Source organism: Dipteris shenzhenensis, chromosome 32, assembly GCF_047967505.1.
Source record: "Dipteris shenzhenensis isolate YYH24624 ecotype China chromosome 32, Dip_SZ_1.0, whole genome shotgun sequence".
NCBI classification, from domain to species: domain Eukaryota; kingdom Viridiplantae; phylum Streptophyta; class Polypodiopsida; order Gleicheniales; family Dipteridaceae; genus Dipteris; species Dipteris shenzhenensis.
Window position 1 is genome coordinate 40,345,061 of NC_141627.1, and position 22,767 is coordinate 40,367,827.

Below are 22,767 nucleotides of genomic sequence, written 5' to 3' on the forward strand. Positions count from 1 at the left end.
CATTGGTCTCCTAGAACTCTGAGTTGATCATGCATTCATGCATGATGAGTCTCTGAGCCATGCTAGATGAGATTTCTATGTTATGCTCACTAGCCTCTGAGCCATGCTTACTTGCCTCTGAGATTGTGTGGGAGCCATGTCTAGTTCCAGACCGGCATGCACAGTTTTGATGACCGTCATGTTCTTGGTTTCATTCCAGTAGTCCCTCACCTTTCCTCTATGGGAGGGTATTAGGAAATGGAGTCAATTTGAGTGACTTTGTGTGTGTTCTAGAGTAGTACTATATTACTTGATATCCTAGAGTGCCACGTGTCACTATGGGACTTATCCCATATACATTTGACACTTAGAGTGTGTGTGCCTATCCTATAAAGGCATTGTACTTTCTCATATCAAACCTATCAAGCCTCATGCCTTTCTTGATCATGTAAGTGCTTTGCTTGGTTGTACATTTCTTTCTAGCATTATTTCATTTCCATTATGTTTACCTAGTCTTGCTTTTCTACTTTCCTTTCCATTCCATGTCTTGCATCTTCACTTACTAGAAGCTAGGAGTCGTGGCGATTTACTCATGTAGTTGGCCATTGCTCGTGGCGGTGTGTGGACAAAAATGTAAATATGTTTTTTACTTGTTGCATGTTGCTGGGTAGGTGCATAGCTATGTATATAGCTAGTTGGTGGTGGTATTGAGTTCTGGACACTCCTAAAAGGACTCTACACTGATGTACAGATGGTAGAGGCTTCTACAGGGACTTCTGGGAAATGATGAAATGCAATGTGGTTATACCAGACTTCCAGAGCAAGGGTGTCCTGTGTGTGGTCAAGTGAAATGTTTTTGGGGTCATGAAAATCAAATCATGAAGGGTTTTGTTATATTTTCTTGAGTCAATGTGTACTTGGATGTTACCCATGTCAAGGGGCTTTCCAATTGTGTGTATGGGGGTGCATGCAAGCTTTAATGTGCATGCTAATGTGTGTGGAAATTGTGTGACTAAAGGTCCAAAATGTGCATTTGATGTGATTTGGGGAAATGTCTGGATAGTGGTAAAATGTCACTGCTGAGGTGGCCAATTAGGCTGAGGTGGCTGGATTCGTCGGGGAGGCATCGTGCTCATGCATGTGGCTACGTAATAGAAGAGGGAAACTTTTGGTCAATGAATGTGCATGGTTACGTGTACATGGCAAGATTGTAGGTGGCGCAGGAACGATTCGATAGCAGGAGAGGATGTCAAGTCGGGCTTTGTGTGGCAGATTTTCCAGGGAAGGAGTGCAGTACAGAAGGAGGGAGGAGCGATCGTTGCTGGAAGGAAAGGAAGGGAAGTGAGAGCTGAGCGCTGGGTTGAGCAGAGCACATACGGGTGGCGCAGTACGACGCAGATGGGCAGCGGAGCGCTGTCCTGAGCGGAGGACCGTGGGCTGAAGCGTGAGCACGTATGCAGGGAGCGAGCGTGGCTCGTAGATGTTGGAGCGGAGGACTGTGGGTGGCGCAGTACGTACGCATGAGCTGAGCACAGAAGCGTGAGCTGTGTAGGGGAGGTAGGTGATGCAAGGCTTCGAGAAGGACTGAGCGGGAGATGTATAGCTGGAGCGAAGCTGTAGTTTGAAGTGGAGGAGCGTATGTAGGATTGATGCTGGAGTAGAACGCAGAAGGGCTGACCGTGGTTCACAGATGCAGAGTGGAGCTGAAGGTTGGAACGAAGGGAGCTATGGAGAGCTGGGGCGTTGCTTCTTGAGAAGATGGTGAAGGAGACCATTGCTTGGAGGCGGATGCTTGTGATGATGCGTGCACACAAGTTGGCTAGTTTCATGAGAAGGATGGGGAGAAGGTACGCAGGGTGATATACGTGACAGGCGACCAGATTCTGAGAATCGCAGAGGCCATGGCTTTTGCAGGGAATTAGAGGACCTTGGAGGATACGTGAGCTTTGTAAGCTCTGCGAGCTAGAGAAGGGATTGAGGGCGACATAGATGGCTGTGTATAGCTCCATGCATAGCTTATAAAGATGTAGTGCATGATTGGCAAAAGCAACAAGTCGAGTGCTTGCTGTAGACATGGAAAGAGACCTTGTTGTGATGATTTGGTTGTTTATACCATGAGTTGTCAGGATGTGGTCATGGCAATTATGCATTCTTGAAGTGGTCATTTTCTGGAGTTTTATGTTTCATGGGTCCTCTACGTGTTTTTTGAGCTTGATCTCAGTCAGTAGGAGAGCTTGTGTTGATGTTCTGTGGTTCACTGGGTTTTTTTTCTGAGGTTGTTAGGATTCCGGAGAAAATGTGGCCAAAGTATGAGTATGTATATAGAGGTGTGTAGAGACACAGAGGTTGAATGAATGCCTTTCACCTTGTGATTGTGTCGTTCGGGTGTTTCAAACGTGGATGAGGGTGGCTGTGAAGGCGGATTAGGCTCTACTTCTTTTGTTTATCCAGCGGTGTTAGGCGGTATGCATGGCGATGGTCTTCTACAAAGAACGTCGGAGCAGCTATTTACATCTCTTTTTGTCGAAGGCCTTAAGCCTGTGTATTCAGTCTAGCTCTTCGTGAGCTCTAGCAGTTGTTAGTAGAGTCAATAGGGTCCATAGTTTCTTTGAGTCGGTCATCTAGATCAGTTGTAAAGCCGACAAGCGTAGTAGCGATGAGGTTTGGTTGTCATCTCAGTTTTTGAGTCGAAAAAATAAAGAATCTCTTGATCTATTGTGAGCATACTTTTGCATGATATTGTATTGAGATTGTCGTTAGTAGTTGTGGAATATTTCTTGTTCATATCATATGTGAGAGGGGATGTTTGATAAGTTAGTTTCTCTCGTGATTTTGTGTCGAAGGTTTGTGCTCTACATGCACTGCTCCTTGTCGGTTTAGCTATCAGTGGTGTCAGAGCAGCATCGCAAAGGGATCTGTGACATGGAGGAAGAGTCTGTCAAGGTTCAATGGAGAATTTCGTCGTCAGTAGTTCATGAGTTTGGAGATTTTGGCCAAAGCAGATCTGCAGTTGCGTGAAGACCTTGATGTTTCGATTTTTGGGCCAATATTTCCCTCTTGTGGCAGTTGATTTATGCATGCAATAGTGGTTGCTTGTTCTCTCCTCGTTTGAAGGGAACAAAGATGGTTTTGGCAAGCTTCAAGTGCCTAGACCGTGTTTTTGTTCTAGTTTGGAGGTGAGAAGTTTCAAGCTTAGTTGATACGTTGGCATTTTTTTGGCGAGTCCACTTTGTTCGAGGGATATTTTTTTTCCGAAAAAACAGTGCTGATTATATTACTTCGAAAACAAGATACATGAGGTCAGCTTTGCAACTGACGGGACGCAGCCCAAAAAGGAAACAAAAAGTAAAGCTCTCTCTCACGGAGGGATTAGGCGAGTGTGAATGAACAGCCAGAGAGGTGGTGAATAGCGCCACTGAAGGCCCTGCGAAGTATGCTCGAAGAAGAGGCCTTGTGTGTCCCAATCACGGAGGAAACGTCTCCGCTTCTCCCGGCCAGCCCGGGAGTCACCCTGTATCTGGTCCCACTGGCCTCTGAGGGTGTGTATAATCTCACTCCAGATGTCAGTCATGACCTGGGCAGTCGAAAGGGAGGTGCCACCGAGGATCTGCGCACAGCGCGAGGTCCAGATGTGCCATTCTGTGATGCTGCTAATAATCTCCCAGACTGGCTGCCTCTCCTGAGAACCTGTGTCAGCCTCTGCCAGGTGCGGCGGAATGCTCTCGAGCGGCCTCCACGTCCCCTGTGTGATAAGGAACGTGGGGTCTTGCGGACATGCCTCGAACAAGTGATGGAAGCCAGGTGCGGTGCTGCACCAGCAGAACGCACCCCAAGTGATCATACCTAACTCCGATGCTGCGCGAGTAAGGATCCCGAAGGTCCACCTCCACACTTCCTGGGCGCGAGTGCAGCTGCACAGGCAGTGTTTTGGTGACTCCTCGTCCTCATGACAGATCTGGCAGCGTCCATCGTGACCCACCTGCCGCAACCAGCTCCCCACTGGAAGACCTTTGTGGGCAAGAAGCCAAAGGAAGTAGGAGATCTTCCGCGGTCGCCTCGAGGGATATAGGATAGTATCGGGCATTTTCAACCATATATCAGCGTCGTAAGAATCTTTGGCAAGTTGGTGGAAAGCTAAAATCATCGGGTTCTTCAAGGGGCCGTGAGAATTAGTTCAGCTATTGATCACAGTTTTTCTATTTGAGCTCAAGCTTCTCGAGCGATTCTTTCTATTTGAGGCACAAACCATACACATGGAGCTAGGCTTCCTTCCAATGAATTTTTTCACTGGAATGGAGCTTGAAGGTTTATGCAATTGTGATCATCGAAGGAGCTTTGAGCGTGCAAGTTTTCAGATTCTATCGGACTTTTTACTTTGGGTCGTGCCTTGTGTGGGTGATTATTTTCTCGTCTGATGTTTCTGGGTTTGGGCCCTGTGTGGGTTTATCTTTGGTACTCGAGTTTCGGGGCTCTTTGTAGCATTTGTTGTCAGAGTGATACATTGTGTTTCCTTTGTGGACACTGGTATTTGCGTGCTCTTTGTGAGCGGGTCTTCAATGAACTCTTTGTGAGCAAACACACTATTCTTTGTGAATAAAAAAGTTTCAGTTTACGTGATGCTCTTTGTGAGCAAGTTATCTTTCTGCTACTGTGTCGTAGCTCTTTGTGAGCATTAGTATCTTATGGTTGGTTTGTAAGCTCTTTGTGAGTTACAGGTTTGTTTTTGATGCTGGTTATTCTCTCCCTATTTCGACGGAGGGGGGAAATGTTGGAGATTAGTGTTCATCCTCATGGGGTGACAAAAGGTTTGAGAGAGGAGGTTATGATCACCTCCTTTGGTCAAGTGGTTTGGTTCAATGTTTGCAATTGGACCATGCATGAGGTGAACTTTTGATTGGTCACTTGCATGGCATATAAGCCACGTAGTAGCATGGCGGTCGACCTTACCAGAAGATAGGAGTTGTGGCGGTTTTACTTATGGAGTCGACCATTGCTCGTGGCGGTGTCAGGCGGTATGCATGGCGGTGGTCTTCTACGAAGGACGTCACAGCAGCTGTTTACATCTCTCTTTGTCGAAGGCCTTGAGTCTGTGTATTTAGTCTAGCTCTTCGTGAGCTCTAGCAGCTGTTAGTAGAGTCAATAGGGTCCATAGTTTCTTTGAGTCGTTCATCTAGATTAGTTGTAAAGCCGACAAGCGCAGTAGCGATGAGGCTTGGTCGTCATCTCAGTTTTTGAGTCGAAAAAATAAAGAACTCTTGATCTATTGTGAGCAGACTTTTGCATGATATTGTACTGAGATTGTCGTTAGTAGTTGTGGAATATTTCGTGTTCATATCGTATGTGAGAGGGGGAGTTTGATAAGTTAGTTTCTCTCGTGATTTTGTGTGGAACGTTTGTGCTCTATATGCACTGCTCCTTGTCGGTTTAGCTATCACAACCCCTTCGAATATTTTGTCTGTGACATAGAAATTCTCCCTTCAGTTTGCCAAAATTCAATGCCAGGACAATAGTGTAAGAGGCCCAAATTTGTCATTCAAAACTCTGACACAAGACGGATTGCATTGCTGTGATTTGCTGCAAATTATTGCAAGTATGATGTCATCGACATAAATGACAAGCATGACCAAATCTGATTTTTGTTGCAGAACATATAAATTTGGCTCTTTATGAGTGTTGACAAAGCTGTGGGACAAGAAGAACTGATGTATCTTATGATACCACGCATGAAACGTTTGCTTCAGCCCATACAAGGCTTTCTTGAGCTTGCATACCTTGTGCTCTTCTCCTTGACAACAAAACCTTGGGGTTGATGCACATATACCTCCTCCTTGAGATCCCCATTGAGGAAGGCGGCCGTGACATCCATTTGGTACATAGACCAACCGTAAAATCTCAGCAAGAGAGATGAGAGAGCGAATGATAGTCATCTTGACCACCGGAGCAAAGGTCTCCTCATAATCTATCCCCTCTTCTTGTGCATACCCCTTGGCAACTAAACGGGCTTTGTACTTCTCAACTGTACCATCTGCATGATACTTTATCTTGTAGATCCATTTGGTGCCAACTACATCCTTGCTAGTGGGTGCATAACCAAGTCACATGTAGCATTTGTCTTTCTTTACCTCTGCATCTTTATCTGCATTCCTTGCATTTGTGTTTGCATTCCCCTCCTTCCTGGGCTGATAAGCATGGTTGGTCTTTTTTTAAAATTTACCCTTTCCATGAGTGGCAAGTGCTTGCTCACTCTGACTAGATGAGCGTGCTGAATTGGTTTCTTCTTATAAAAGCAAGTCAACTAACTCAAAATTGAGTGGAGCAGCCCTGAGCATAATTGTCAAAGAAGTAACAAACGTATCGTATGAGGGAGCTAGACTATTGAGGGTGATAGAGACCAATCTCTTGTCTTCTATATCCTCATCAATAGCTGCGAGCTCATCCCGAATGTCAGTAATCTTTGCAATATGATCCAGCATGGACAGGTCATTGAGCTTATAAGTCAAAGCAACGTTTGTTGCTTCATTCTTCACAGTCCACATACTTCTCAATTTATCCCAAGTTGCCTTTGAACTCTTGCAAGACTTGATAGTGGACTTAATGTGTGTCTTCACAGACAATGCAATCAAAGACAAGGCTTGGGCATCCGTGCGATCAAACCTCTTTTGATCTTTTGTGGGAGCGGTAGTAAAAGCCTGAGTGGTAGTGCTAGAAGTGGAAGATGCACTCGTGCTAGATTCAGCAAGTCTAGCCTCATCACCATTCACGATGTCCCATAAGCCCTTTCCAACCAAGATATTCTTGAGTGTAAACGACGACAAAGCATAGTAGGGTCCATCCAACTTATTTGCCTCAGTCATGGTATCAAAATTCTCATTGAGAGACATGATTGCAATCTCAAGGATAAATGCAAGTGTACCTGTAAAGGAAAAGACAACAACTGGACAACTGAAAGACCATTGATTGCAATGCAATCATTGCAATGGCATTCATTGACAGTGGCTGCTCCGAAATAGCAGTAAATTTGCTCCAAAATCCTTGCCCAAACCTCAATTCCTTCCGGGATACAAAATGCAATCAAGCACTATTTTTTTGTCCCAAAAAGTTGTCCTTAACCATAGTCAAACACTGGCTCAAATGCAATGTACTTCTGCCCCAAGAAATCAGCTTGGATCTCAACCAAACAATGGCTCACAATGCGATAGCAAACTCTTGCTGAATAGGCATCCAAACGTGTATCAGCTCAGAACCAACACTTGGCTTCAAAATGCACAACACCTGAGCAATGATTTGCACTCAATGTGCAGCCCAAAACTGACCTAAATGCATTGACAGTTGTGCAATGCAATCTGAAAGACACTTGCGCAATGCTATCTGCAAAAGCCAATTGGGAGAGGCTGAAAATGAGCTCAGACAAAGATCAAGAGCTGGAACAAAAGAAAGAGCTGAGCTAGGAAGCTGAATCCGGAGCTAGAGAGGAAAATGCCGCTTTGGAGAGGCAATGGGTGAGATGGAGAGGCAATGGGCGAACTGGAGAGGCGTATGGTCTAGGGAGCAGTTGTAGGAGACCCGGATGATTGAAAAAGGTCCAAAAAACGCCGAAAGCAGCTCTAAATCGAATTCTGAAAAATTCTGCGGGTTCCTGGCGATGGCTCGGACCTATCTATACAGGTCCGTACAGGGTCTATATTGTTGTGCGGAAATGGCGAATCTCAGTCTTCTTTGTGTGCAGGGATCTCAAAAATTTCAGAAAACGTCAAAATCGGACCTCTGAAATTTTAGAAACAGCTGATGGACTGTTTTGGGTGGCTGTGGGTGAACTAGAGAGTAGCCAACCAGCAAGAGGAGCTTGTTCTCCGCGACAGAAGTGCGACTGGAGCACGCGAGAATACGGGGAGCAAGCAACAAGGCTGGAACGACTAGCTCTAATACCACATGTAGGAACAAGAATGGAGATTGATTGTGAACACAAGAGAACAAGAAGTGAACACAAGTGAACTCCAACTAAAATGTTCAACCAAATGAAGTAGAAGTACGTGGTATATATCAGTGTTGCAATAAACTTTTCTAGAATTTAACAGGCATTTCATCTAGAAACGCCTATAAATCTGTATTTTACACACACACACACACACACACACACACACACACACACACACACACACACTTTTTTTTTTTTTTGGGTGAAATCATTGATTGATTATATTATATGAGTAGTAACCTCAAAGAAAGGTTCTACAATTACATCAACTGAAAATTTCAGTATATGTCAAAAAGACCTCATGATCTATGCAGCGGGTGTGCAAGCAATCAAAGAAAGATTGCTGCAGAGAACGCCTAAAAAAGCCAAACAGAGAGAAAGTAGGATCACCAAAGACTTTACAATTCCTATATGTCCATAAAGTCCATAGTGCCTAGTAGCGAACCCAAACGAAGAAAAGATGACACACACACACACACACATTTTTTTTTTGTGAAATCTTTATATTTCTGTGTGGGAAACCTCAAAAGAGGTAAAAACCCACCAATAAGTACAAGAAAAAAGTTTTTACAAGTAAAACCTCGGAGTCATATCAAGCTGGAGGAGAGTCAAACACAGCATCCTCCAGCTTCAAATTGTTCTGCTGTAAAAATTGATGCAGTAATGAAACCACACCATCAATAAAAACAAGCTGTTTTTTGCCCTTGTGATTCTTCTTGATATAGGCGGGTACCCTAAAATTTTGAATCAGAGGGTCAAAAACCTGTTGTAACATGGGATGAAAAGATTCCAATAGAAACGGTACTTCTGCATCCCTGACAGAAGAAGACTCTCGCACAGGCATCAAAGGCCTCTCTAAATCAACATTTGTATCTTCCGATGAAAAAGCTGCATCTGATGAAGCATGGTTTAGCATTGGAGCTTCATTCGGAGGATCAGACTGAGTAAGAGTAGGGGCAGTATTCTGAGAGAGAGCATGCATGTCATCCTATAAATCGCCCTCTGCAAGGGGTACATCCATATCCTGAGTAAAAGGAAACTGATGGTGCTCAACAAGGGTGCAATGCTGAGCTTCTTCAGCAAGAGGAAGATCTGCCTGTGATTTATCAGCCTTCCTCCAGTAGTGCTTTGGAGCAGTAGAGGGCTTCGCCAAAGAAGCCATAGCAGAAACTCGAGGAGAAGGGAGAGTAACCTTGACAGCTGAAGAAGGAGCAGGAGGTATGGGCCTGGAAGTAGAAGGGCAAGCACATGCAAAATGACCAACCTGTCTGCACCGATAACATGCAGTGGGAAAAGATGCAAAATGGAGCCTGATGCGCATTGGATGAGCAAATCCCAAATCAAGATCCAGAGTAGATGGCACAGGCTGCATCATATCCCACAAAATGCAGAGATGAACATCACGGGAGGCTTGCAAGAACTCCTGTCTTGGAACATGAAGAGGCCTTCCCAAAAAAGCTGCAAGAGTTGGAAGATGTTGAAGAAGAGGCACAGGCAGCGCTTCAAGAGTAATCCAAACCGGACAGTGAGTCAGAAGGGTTGCGGAAGGATCGAAAAGCGGGTCCCAGGGCATAACATAAGCAAAAAAACCAGCTCCAAGAACACCAGCATCACTGACAAGGCGCTCTACCACCTCAGTCGAAGAGGAGTGGGCATAGTAAAATCCTTTGTCGAGAAAAACAAAGGAAGAAATACAATCCCGACCCATTGCAACATCAGCTCATTGACGGAGCTGAGCTGAAGATAAAACCCTGCCCATGAAATAGAGGGAGATTCCAAATTGTTGAGCCTGTCGAAGACCAGAGACCAAAAGGGCAGAGTCCAAGGAACAAACAAGCGGGAAACTCGATGAAGGAACTTCTGTGAAGAGGCAGAGCACAACTGGTGAAGAAGAGTGAAGAAGACGGGCCATCAGAAACATCCAGCTTTGCCGATTTGATAAAGGGGAGGCAGACAAACCACCATGCTTCCGCCGAAGAAAGACACGAGTGGGAGGAACAGTGGCAGAAGTAGGCGTCGAGGCGGAGAAAACGAATGAGGAAAGAGGTTGCAAAGTTGACGGTACAGGCAGTACGGTCTTCCGTACAGGCTGTACGGACGACCGTACAGCTCGTACGGAAGGCCGTACAGCAAGCTCGAAAATCTGTACCGGGAGGTCCACAGGGCATGGGAGCTGCAAGGAACTCCGTACGGGAGTCTGTACGGGCAACGTTACGGAAGGCTGTACAGCTGACGTCAATTGTACGGAGGACAAAGCAGGCTGTAGGGACGTGAAGGGGGACGGTATGGACGGAAGCACGCAGGAGGACGAGGCTGGCAGGGCGGAGGAGGTCTCCATCTCCTTCACCACACACATCTTCTTATACACACACACACACACACTTTTTTTGTGTGAAACCAGTGACTATAAAATTAACATAAAATCAATGTACATGACATTATACTCCAAAAGAGAGCCTAATGGAAGCACTCAAAAGCAGTGAGAAAACACTTCAAGGCTAGTAGCATCCAAACCCCGCACAGCATAACTATCATATAAAGATTGCTTGAGGGATATTCTGAAGAAAGCATATGCCTGAGGGAACTGTTGTCCCATCCTAAAATGCCATCTCTGTGTCCAAATAGTCCATAGTACCCAAAAACGAGCCCAGTGAAAGAAAAGGAGGAATGGAGACATCTGAGATGAGAAGCATCCAAACATCCAGAAGACTTTTCCGAATCTGATAGAGGGAAACCGAAGCCACAGCAAATGAGAGACATGAGTGATCAATATCCGAGAGTGCGGGCAAGACCATAACAGATGGGGAACTGTCTCACGATGATGAGAGCAACGGGGGCAGGAAGAGGAAGCAATACGATGTGCTTCCAATTTCACCCCAATGGAAAAAGCTCTCACTATACATCTCCAAAAGAAAAGCCTTTGTTTCAATGGCAATTTAGCTTTCCAAAATTTCTTGAGTTTTGATTGCCACCAAGATAAAGGCCTATCCAAATTCCAAAGAGTGTTGGCATGCTTATCAATCCATGGCGGTGGAAGAAGAAATCTGTAGACCATCGAAGATGTCAACTTATGCATTGAAAGTGAACTGGTAGCAGGAGACAAGGAAGTCAGATTCCAGTCCAGTAATCTGTCATGTACAAACAACAGAGGAACAGGAACAAAAGGCTGCAACATAGATGTAAGTAGCCTCCAAATGGGCCTATGATGCAAACCCAAGGGGAATGTCCTGCAAGCTTGTGGAAATGAAAGCACATAACCATGTTGATCCACCACATCTCCGACAAATCTTATGCCCAATTTCATAAGATTATATGCTTTAATAGGTGCCTGTAAAGCAAGTGGCGAATCAAAAACGCCTTGTTCCAATGGATACTTTCCAAACGAAGAGAATTTCCATGATGGGAGGAAGCACCTGACCATTTAGCATAAGAGAGAATTCTCTTCCAATCATGAATAAAAGAAGTAGAAACAGGACAGCCAGGAATTTTCCCTTGAAATGTAGTCATTACTGCTTCCCAGTGATCTGTAATCCAATGCCCATATGCGTGAGACTTCATGTTTCCACACATAGCTGCTAACATAATAGCCCATGGCTGTTTTTGCTGAAAAAAATCAGCAATCATAGTGCTCTCTCTTGCCAACATATGAAACCGAAGATTGAGAATATTCAGTCCCCCATGAGTCTTAGGAGAACAAACAGACTGCATGGGAAGTAGTCGCAAAGCCTTCTTGTGAGATTTACTTTTCCAAAATATCTCCATAGCCTGGGACATATAGGAAGCCAAGTGCTTAAAAGACCAGTGAAGAAGAGGCAAATAAAATTGCACATATGCCATAATGATATACTGCACTATCCGAAGTCGAACATGTAAAGGCCAAGTTGACTTGACAAGTGCCAATATTCCAGCTTCTTGTTAATCTTTTGAAGCTGTTGTTGAGGGGTAATATTCCAGCCAATGGGATACCCTAAATGCCTCATAATGGTATGGGAAGAAATAATGTGGCCTGGCCACAGAAGTGCATGCCAATCAGCTTCTTTCAAAGCTAGAAGGTTCGATTTCTGAAAGTTGATATGCAGGCCAGCAGCTATGCCAAAATCATCCAAAGTATGTGTAACACAATTAAACAACTATTCCTACTTCGGATCACGGGAGAAGCACCCAGTTATTCCACCCAGCCAATCCTGCTGAAGTATGAGAGCTACAGAGAATTCCAAATCAAAACAAACGTGAAAATCCACCTTCTCTTCTCTCTCTAGCTTCAATAAGCCCCATCTCCCTAGATAGATCTAGATGCCACATGTCATCCATATAGGGCCTTCCTAATGCAACATTTCACCCCTCTCTTGGGATGCATTAAATCCTTTGCCCCTAGGCACATTCTTTGCACTAGGCCCTTAGCCTTAGATCCACCTAGTCTGGTGCTATCAACCCTCACCTAGGACCTTGACATTAATTCCCTCCCGATCTTTTACATGAAGCGCAAACAAATAATTACAAACATAGATCCTTTAAGGGAAATGTCGACTGATTCCTCGGAGGTCATGCTACCTCGGCTAGAGCGTAACATTCCTTCCCTCTTGAGACATCAGTGTCCTCGATGATAAAATTTGGGAGCACTCTCCGCAACTGGTATACGGATTCCCAGGTAGCTTCGGATAGAGGCTGACCATGCCATGCAACCAACACCGTGGGTATCTTTCGATTTCGTATTTGCATTGTTCCTCGGTCCAGGATTCTTGTTGGTTTGCGCCTCGCAATATCCTCTATCTCCTGAAACAAAACCACACCTTCGATTAGTGAGTCACTTGTATGTAAAAATTTCTTTAAGCGTGAAACATGAAAAACCGGGTGCACCTTACACCCCTGTGGCAATTCTAATTTATAGGCTACCTTGCCTATTCTCTTTAGAATTAACCACTGACCTCTGGAACTGGTTTGCCCCATTTCTGTCGTGACTGCTGAAAGTCATCCTTCAGTGTATCAAACACGTATTGAGCTTCCATAGTAAGTTCATCATCTTGTGTTGCAGGCTGTGAAGGGCGGCGCTTAGCATTTGCGGGTCTTTCTTTCGAGCATATGTACAAACATCCGAACCTAAAGCCATAATTGAAATACGACAAGGCAAGAGGGACTGTATGGAGAAGTATAGAATCTAACAAGCGAGACACAGGACTGTACGGAAAAGTACATGAGCACGACTCAGGATTGTACGGAAAAGGTACTGGATTGTACGGGCAAGACTGGACTGTACAGATATACAAACGAGACTGTACGGAAAACTGGACTGTACGGAGATGCTGACGGGGCACGGAGAAGACTGGACTGTACGGAAATGGACGGGGCTGTACGGACGTACGGAAGGGTCTTCAGGAAAAAGTACGGCGATGGCGATGCAGACATGTATGAGACTGCTCAGAGCTGCGCGGAGGTGAGTCAGACCTCACCTAGCTGTTCGTACGGTCGTACGAACAGCTTACAGCGACCGTACAGGTGTACGGACAGGAAGGGAGGCTGTACAGGATCCTTGGCGAGGCTGAACAGTAGAGGCTGCACTCTCTCACGCTCTCTCTCACAGACACACACGCACACCTACACACACTCTCTCTCTCTCACACACACACACACACACACACACACACACATATGTATGTATATTTATATATTTATATGTATGCATATATACATATACATACATACAAATATATAAATATGTTTATATGTACGTATAGATGTATATGTATATATGTATATATACATACATATAAATATATAAATATACATACATATATATACATGTGTGTGTGTGTCTGTGTGTCTATGTGTGTGTGAGACAGTGTGTGGTGTGTAGGTGTGTGGTAGCAGCCATGGAGAGCTCGTCTCCTCCCTCCTCCCTGCCTGTATCTGCGTCTGTCCCTCAGTCTGTTGCTGTACCCTGTCCGTACACCCCTGTACCCTCTGCAAATCTCTCTATACCCAGCCCGCTCCAAGTTGCAACCTCTTGTACAGATCTTGCAGCCTCCCGTACCTGTTTTGCAACCTACTGTACCATTTTTGCAGCACCCTGTTTATACCTCGTCTAAGCCTCTTCTTTCTCTGCCTTCATCCGTACCTTGCCTCCATGCTGGATGACCTGCACAGCCGTCCGTATAGTCTGTACGGTCTTCTGTACAGGCTGTACGGACGACCGTACCTCTTCACGCTGATGTTTCGCCTTTCCTAGTGCAAAAACCTTTGCCCGTACAGCTTTTGGATATTTCTTTTGTACAGCCGGTCCTTTCTCTGCAGCAGCCAACTTCTTCCCGGTCTTTCCTTGATGTTGCTTCAACCGATTCTCCTTTTGTCTTCTCCGTTTCAGCTCCTCCTTTTGCCTCTTCTCATCCTGCACGTGTCTTTGTTCGACGGAAGCGAGGTGTTTTGGCTCCTTCATGCGAAGCTTGATCTCGCAGATGGCCCTTCTTCTTCCCTTCAGCTGGATCTTCTACGCCAGTTATGTTCAGCCTCTATTACAGATGCTCCTTCATTGGGTTCCCCCTTTGTTTGTGTTTGGATTCTTCCCTTCTGGTTTCAGGTCTTCAATAGGCTCAACAGTTTGGGGTCTGTCTCTACTTTATGGGTAGAGTTCTTTCTGCAGCTCATCTTCGTCGGAGGGCTAAAGCAGTAGTGGGTTCGGATTGTATTTCCTCCTTTGTCTTTTTGGGCAAAGGTTTTTATTATGCTCACTGTTCTTCAACTGATGTGGTGGAGCGACTTCTCAGTCGTGCTGGTGTTCCTGGGGCTGGTTTCTTTGCTTATGTGATGCCCTGGGATCCACTTTTCGATCCATCTGCTACTCTTTTGACACACTGTCCGGTCTGGATTACTCTCAAAGCACTGCCTGTGCCTCTTCTTCAGCATCTTCCTACTCTTGCAACACTTTTGGGGAGGCCTCTTCATGTTCCGCGATAGGAGTTCTTGCAACTTCCTGTGATGTTCGCCTTTGCGTTTTGTGGGATATGATGCAGCCCGTGCCATCTACTTTAGATCTTGATTTGGGATTCGCCCATCCGATGCGCATTAGGTTGCACTTTGCATCTTTTCCCACTGCATGTTATCGGTGCCGACAGGTTGGTCATTTTGCACGTGATTGTCCTTCTACATCCAAGACTCCTCCTGCTCCTTCTTCAGCTGTCAAGGTTACTCTCCCTTCTTCTCTGGTTTTTGCTATGGCTTCATTGGAGAAGCCTTCTTCTACTGCTCCGAAGCACTACTGGAGGAAGGTAGATAAATCTCAGGTCAAGCTTTCTCTTGCTAAAGAAGCTCAGGATTGTACTCCTGTTGTGCACCATCAACCTTCTTCTCCTTAGGAATGGATGTGCCCCTTGCAGAGGGGATCATACATGATGCTTCACATGCTCTCTCTCAGGTTGATATCCCGACTGAAGCTGACATGTTGACTCATGATTTATCTGATGCAACTCCGCAGCCTGCTATTGCTGCTGTGTCTGCATCCGTACCCCATTTGTCAGCCCCTGTACATCTTCCGTCTGCACTTGTCACAGACCCGCTGTTGCCCATACCCTTTACGTAGCAGCCTCTGCACAGCCCGTCCCCATCTGTACCTTTCATACTTGTCCCTTCCTTTGCCCTTGCGCAGGCCGTAGTTGCTGTACAGTCTTCCATATAGGCTCCCCCCTTCGTACAGGTTCCTTTACCCGTCCTTTTCCTTCTTCTGTATGTGCTCCAATGTTCATACAGCCATGTCGGGTCTTGTACAATCTTTTCTTGATGTCTCTTCCTCCCCTCTTTCTGTTGCTCCGACAGATGGCTCTTTCGTTTTCTCTGCTTCAACCCCCCCTGGTGTCTTCTTTCGGCAGAAGCGTGGTGGTTTGCCTCCTTCCACCCTGGTTAAATCGGCAAAGTTGGATATCGCGGATGGTCCTTCGTCTTCCCTTCAACTGGACCTTCTTTGCTAGATGTGTTTTGCTTCTGTCACAGATGTTCCTTCATCGGGTTCACAGCTTGTTTGTTCTTTGGACTCTGCCCTTCTGGTTTCCAGTCTTCGACAGGCTCAGCAGTTTGGGGTCTGTCTCTACTTTATGGGCAGGGTTTTATCTGCAGCTCAACTTCGTCGTTGGGCTGAAGTTGCAGTGGGTCACAATCGCCTTTCCTCCTTTGTCTTTCTTGGCAAAGGTTTTTATTATGCGAGCGAGTTGTCAGTCGTGCTGGTATTCATGGGGCTGGTTTCTTTGCTTATGTGATGGGTTGGGATCCACTATTTGATCCGTTTGCCTCTCTTCTGACTCACTGTCCGGTTTGGGATTACCCTCAAAGCGTTGCCTCTGCCTCTTCTTGAGCATCTTCCTACTCTTGCAGCTTTTTTGGGGAGGCCTCTACATGTTCCGAGACGGGAGTTTTTGCAGGCTACTCAGGATGTTCGCCTTTTTTATGGGATATGATGCAGCTCGTGCCCTCTACTCTAGATCTTGATCTGGGATTTGCTGATCCGATGCGCATCAGGCTGCATTTTGCCTCTTTTCCTACAGCATGTTATTGGTGCCGGCAAATTGGTCATTTTGCACGTGCTTGCTCTTCGGCTTCCATGACCACTCCTCCTGCTCCTTCTTCAACAGTAAAGTTTACTCTTTCTTCTCCGGTTTTTGCTAAGGCTTTATTGGATAAGCCTTCTTTTACTGATCCGAAGCATTATTGGAGGAAGGTAGAAAAATCACAGGTTAATCTTTCTCTTGTTGAAGAAGTTCAGGATCCAACTCCCGTTGAGCATCATCAGCCTCCTTCTCCTCTAGATATGGATGTGCTCCTTGCAGTGGGGATCATACAGGATGCTGCACATGCTCTTTCTCAGGTTGATCCTCGAAGTGAAGCTAAAATGCCGAGTCTTGCTTTATCAGATGTAGCTCTTTCGTCGGAGGATATAGATGTTGATCTAGCTCCTTTGCCTTTGATGCTTGTGCCAGAGTCTTCTTCTGTTCGGGATGCAGAAGTGCCTTTTTTACTGAAATCTTTTTATCCCATGTTACAATAGGTTTTTGACCCTGTGATTCAGAAATTTCGGGTACCAGCCTATATTAAGAAGAATCACAAGGGCAAAAAACAGCTAGTTTTTATTGATGGTGTGGTTTCATCACTGCATCAGTTTTTACAGAGAGGTAATTTGAAGTTGGAGGATGTTGTGTTTGATCCTGCTCCAGCTTGATATGTAACTTTTTACTTGGCTGCCTCATGACTTTTGCTCTGAGGCTTTACTTGTAAATTTTTTTCTTGTACTTATTGGTGGGTTTTTTACCTCTTTTTGAGGTTTCCCACACAGAAATATAAGACTTCACTAAAAGAAAAAGTGTGTGTATATATATATATGTATGTATGTATGTTACATAAACACAGTGGGCACTCTAAAAAATTAAGAGACAACATTGAAGATGCTAATAGTCAGGAACTGCGAGCATACAGCCTACAAGACCCAGGTGACACGTCACCTAGTGGCACTGAGCAGCCTAGAAGTTTGAAGTGACATTGCAGAAGTCAATGGTCACAAGCTTACAGGCTACACCCTACAGAAGCAGTAACTTTTAAAATTTAAGCACAACCTTTAAATTTAATGATTATTCATTCAACTTAAAAGTTCACGTATAAAGATAAAAGTTTAAAGTTTGAATTTCAAATTTCAAATTTTAAACTTTAATGCCTATTTAAAGTTTAAACTTCAAACTTTGAAGAAACATTGACAATTGTGAAAGATGGTCCACCGTCCATGCCAATGGCATGGCCAGTTTTAATCATCGTCAATTGAGATTCGATACAAAAGATAACAAAATGTAATACATGTAACATGTTTGATGTCATGACTCATAATGTCAAATGATAAACACAGAATTGTCTACATAATCCAAAATCCAGAATCCATCATCTACAAACCCATGGTCCAAGCCTCGAAGGCCTAGATGCGGCAGGCTACAAGCTAGCTATACAGCCTACGTGTAAACTGTAATACCCTACACTCTACCATCTAGCCTCGAGAGCTAGGGGAGCCTAGGGCTTTGGCTCCTCTCCAAGATGTGCTGCCTACTCACTATCCTCTGAGGATGAATCTGCATCCTCTGGAGAGGAAGAGGAAGTCTCACCCTTGAACCAACTTGTGGCTCGCCACTGATTTGAGTCCTATGAGTCTGTGCTTGTGGTGTTTGCCAATGCCTCTTCCTCCTCCTCCTGTGTCACGTCGACGTCCTCGGGATGAGGATGCAGGAACAGATACATGTGATCCCTCTCGTGAGACTCGTGCTTGACCCTAATATTCGTGAAGCTCAAAAGCTTGTGATGATCCCGAGGCTGTGGCAAGTGTCTCTGCATCCTCTCTAGTAGCTGCAGCTAGTACTCGCAGTGCACGAGCTCAAGCCTGTGAGCGTATCTGACATCGGAATCGAAGTGTATCCTGTCAGAAGAAGTTGTAGACATCGTCGTTCTGTTTTATCTTGTCGGGATTAACTTGTTTCGGCTTCCACTCAAGGTTGCCAGTACCATCTGTAGACTTGTATGTCTCTAGCAGATGTAGGTTGGCATTTACATAGACCAATCTGTTGAGCTTCTCCATGCTCAACTTGACATAATTTATAAAGGACAGAGAAGTCAATTGAATGCTGAAGCTATTTTTTAAAATATAAATTATAACTTGGAATCTACTACTTAGAACTTACTTGTTTCTCTTCTTGGTGTGTATGTCTCTACATATACTCCATAACCTCTCAGTTGGACCTGATGTGCAATCTTGTGAGAGGATGCGAATAGCTAGGGTCTGCAATGAGGGATTTAGAATCCCGAATTTCTCGCACCAAGTAAGAGCCAATAGCATGTTGTCTCTTTCGTTGGCAAGTACACGGGAGAAATGATCCATGTCATTGTGGAACTCCGCTATATCCTTTTCAATTCTATTGCAATTTGCAATACAAAAACAATTAGATAAATCAGTTGCAAGCCATGTCGCATGCTAGCAGCTTGCAACTAAATTGCCAATCTTGAATCTAGATTCTGAAATCATCTCAAGGCTCACCTATTCTGGACCGATGTCTCGCATACTTTGTCCAAGTATTGGGTCCATCTGCTCACAAGCACGCGATCATTCCATTTAGTAGGCTCCTTCCACAAGGGATGGAGCATATGTGCGACAGTGTGGATTGGCCTATGAAACCAATCCCATCTCTTTCTCCATATCGCTAAGATATCATGTTTTCTGAAAAATTGATGTTTACCAAAAGAAATCAAGTTAGAACTTAGAGCTAAGACATTAGAGGAATCATGAGTAATGACTTGAAAGTTAAATTAAGGGCAAGTTACAAGACTTGTATTTTTAGTATTTACTTACTTTGCTCGAGGATGTGGCAATCCTTCGTGGCTTTTCGAAGCTTCAACATGAACTCATAAAGCAAGCCCATAGTACAACCCTCATGGTCGAAAAGTTGAAGCACAAAGTACAAGGGCTCTATGGACATCTGAATGGAAAGGGCTTCTTGCCAAAAAATTTTGTCGAAGACAATCCCCTCTACATTCTGTTCAGCAGGCAATCTTGAATCACTGGTCATCATTCGACGAAGACTCTCTTTGGTTTTAACCAACCTATGAAAATAAACCCCTTTGTGAGCCCTTGGTGAAGAAGAAATTTCAAGAGAGAATTACAAACATATTTAAGAGCCAGACTGTGAGTAAAAGAGAGAATTACATACTTGCTAAGCACCAGGAAAATATAGCCAAAGCGTGTCTTGGAGGGTCTCACAAGCTCCCACTTGCACTCCCTTCTAAGTAGGGCCAGTGCATGTGGCTTACGAGTGATGTAAGTCACTAAGTGCATCGCTTTTTCGACCCAAATAGACACCCATGGTAGCTTTCCAATATCCTCCATCATCAAGTTGAGGGAGTGTGAAGCACAAGGAGTCCATACAATCTTGGGATACTTCTCCTGAAGGAGACTTCCCAGTCTCCGAAAGTTGGAGCCATTGTTGGTGATGACTTGCACCACATTGTCTTCACCAACCTCATTCTTCTTAATGAAAGGTTTCTTTTACATAAGGATATGTCTTCTCTTTTATTGGGTTTGTTACTAGGCACTATGAACCTTATGGGGAAGGACCGCAATCATAGGGTCTCATCGATCCCTCTCTTGTCAAACATCAGGTCTTCCGTGCATCTATACGACAATCATTTGAGGATGGTCTACATGCAAGAGACTTAAGATTATCCTGCTTTCTTGTCATATAATGACTTCTTCCGAAACTTGTAGTAGATAGTCCCTTTCTTCAGGACAGCTTTTGTAATATAATGACAACTGGTTTTCACCCCAAAAAAAAGTGTGTGTGCATGTATCTATTTTCGGGCCAAAGGGAGTTTGTGCACGTGTGGGTGAGTGGCTAGGTGGTGGGTAGGGGGTTTGGAGAAATCTGCCCTTGTTCAAGCAAACATCCTTTATGCTAGTGGGTGTGGAGTGAGGCTACTGTGGCACCATATTGTTGGTTTTATTTTTTCCTTCTGAAAGAACATTCTTGATTTGGAGCCTCTATCAATCTAGAGTTGTATGGTGCTTCTTCGCCTAATAAGAAATAGCTATTTCAGAAGGATGGCATGTAAAAGACTAATAAATACTTTTGGGGTTTCTTTTCAGGGTAAAGTTTTTATGGAAAGTTTTCTAGCTGCTTAAAAATGTCATATCTGTTTGGAAGCTACGCATGGGGTATAACTATGGTTTAAACGGATCTGTGAGAAAGCTAACAGAGTGAAGCATCTCATATTGCCATCCCAGCTGCGCTGATCTTGATTTCTTTTGTGAAACAGGATGCTTTCCAACATCTTTCAGGAGATTGCTCTCATTGGTTTCTTACACATTTCCATACCGATCGTAAGATATTGAGCCTAAAAAACACAAGGCACACAGAATTTGCACAATCATTCCCACTCATTGGTTGCAATAGGTCAACTGAATCCCAGCATCCATAGCCATTTAATACCTGCATTTACACACCTAAAAAGAGGACAGTGCATGATGTTTACGCTATACAAACGTGTGGATAATCCATATAAAACTGATTGATTAATTCAGAGAAACAGGTTATTTGAAAATAGCTAGGATGATCTTCATGTATTCTTTGCAGATTATCAGGGTCTTACCCGAGGATTCAGATATGGTCATGTATATTGCTCATCTATCACAGCGCAATTGATTAATACAAGGATTGGTGTTCCATGGGAACGCCTCAAATGTCTGCCTCTGAATGAGAAGGTTAACATTGATGGAGTGAATGTGACCTTTATCGATGCCAATCACTGCCCTGGTTCTGTGATGATTCTTTTTGAGCCTCGACATGGTAAGGTGAGTCTCTATCAACAGAAGTATGCATATAATTCATAGATATGTAAATTTATACACCTGTATGGATATCGACTAGAAGGAAAGGTAGTGAAATTTTATAATTCATAGATTTTAGGTAGTGAAAATTTACAATTCATAGGTTTTTACACCCAGATGGATACCAACTAGAAGAAAAAGTAGTGAAGACATTAATATGCATACTGGTTTGTCCCTTTGTAGGCTGTCTTGCACACTGGCGATTTTCGCTTTTGTGAAGCGATGGTTCATAACCCTGTCCTTCAAGCCTGCAATGTTCATACCCTCATTCTGGATACAACTTATTGCAATTCCCAGGTTTTTGTTCTTGATTTCCACAGTTGTAATGCTGCTAAAGAAATCATGTGATTTCATTGACTTTGTGTCTTTATTTCTCTTCACTTTGCTCACGGAAAAATCTAGGCAGGATGCGAATTTAAAGATTTAGAGCTGAACTTTCATTTCTGTTGCAGCTTTCTTGCTAATGTAATTTCTATTCCAGTACGACTTTCCCAATCAGGAAGTAGTGGTTCAATTTATAATTGATGCCATTCAAGCAGAAGCGTTCAATCCAAGTACATTATTTCTTATCGGCACCTATACCATTGGTGAGTCCTATTTTTTTAAAGTGCATTAATTTCTTTTTTTCTGAATCCGTTGACACTCAACGTATGTGTCTACTATGCTTTAGAGACCCGAATGTGTCTTCGAGCAATTCATAACAGTAGCATGCTTGATTCAAAGCTCGCATCTTATCGTAAGGTGCTGTTCCAAGTGTTCATGATTTTTGGAATGCATCTAATTGTAAGGTGCTTTCACCAAGCACATTTTCTTTAAAAGACCCCAAAAACTTACCTGACATTGCCACAACTCATTCTGCATGGCTTTTGCCATCTCCTTCTGCGCCTCAAACCTCTAGCAGCCCTCTCACCCCCTGTCAGCGCTATCTTTACCAACTTGTCTTTTCTCAGCCCTCTCACAACATCTATGCCCTTTTAGACATATCTAAACCTCTTTCCCTCATTCACCCTCAAAGGCCCTTTGAGCCCCCCCTTTATTTCTTAGCCCTTGTGTTATAAGATTCTCTCACGGTTTCTTTGCTCTTGATGACTATTTTTGTATGTGGATGTTGCAAGTCATCTATGAATGTCCTATGCTTCTTTACATGTCATGTGAATATTTTCGATCTTCTCTCTTTTTAAAATTTTTTAAAAATAATTATTTTTCGAAGCTCGCACCTTGAATTTTCGTAAATAAAATTCTTCCAAAATTAACACATATGGTGCCTCAAATGCTACACACCTAAAAACTTATACATTCATGCTCAGTATTTGTGATCAGAAACAGCGTCCACAACTAACCTTTTGAGAGCTCAAGGATTGAGCAAGCTAGAGCTGGTGCAGCATTTGTGTAATTGTCTCGTGAATATAGTATCGCCTCAGAAATG

General features: G+C 44.1%; 1 protein-coding gene across 1 annotated transcript in view; it reads left to right on the plus strand.

Moving 5' to 3' along the window:
- Positions 1-22,767, plus strand: part of LOC147880748 (sterile alpha motif (SAM) domain-containing protein) — an 85,959-nt gene that overhangs the window by 60,796 nt on the left and 2,396 nt on the right. Inside the window, exons 4-7 of the mRNA XM_087370810.1 lie at positions 20,771-20,834; positions 21,088-21,305; positions 21,525-21,638; positions 21,823-21,928. Of these exons, the coding sequence (XP_087226936.1) occupies positions 20,771-20,834; positions 21,088-21,305; positions 21,525-21,638; positions 21,823-21,928 (502 nt within the window). The remainder of the gene's footprint in view (positions 1-20,770; positions 20,835-21,087; positions 21,306-21,524; positions 21,639-21,822; positions 21,929-22,767) is intronic.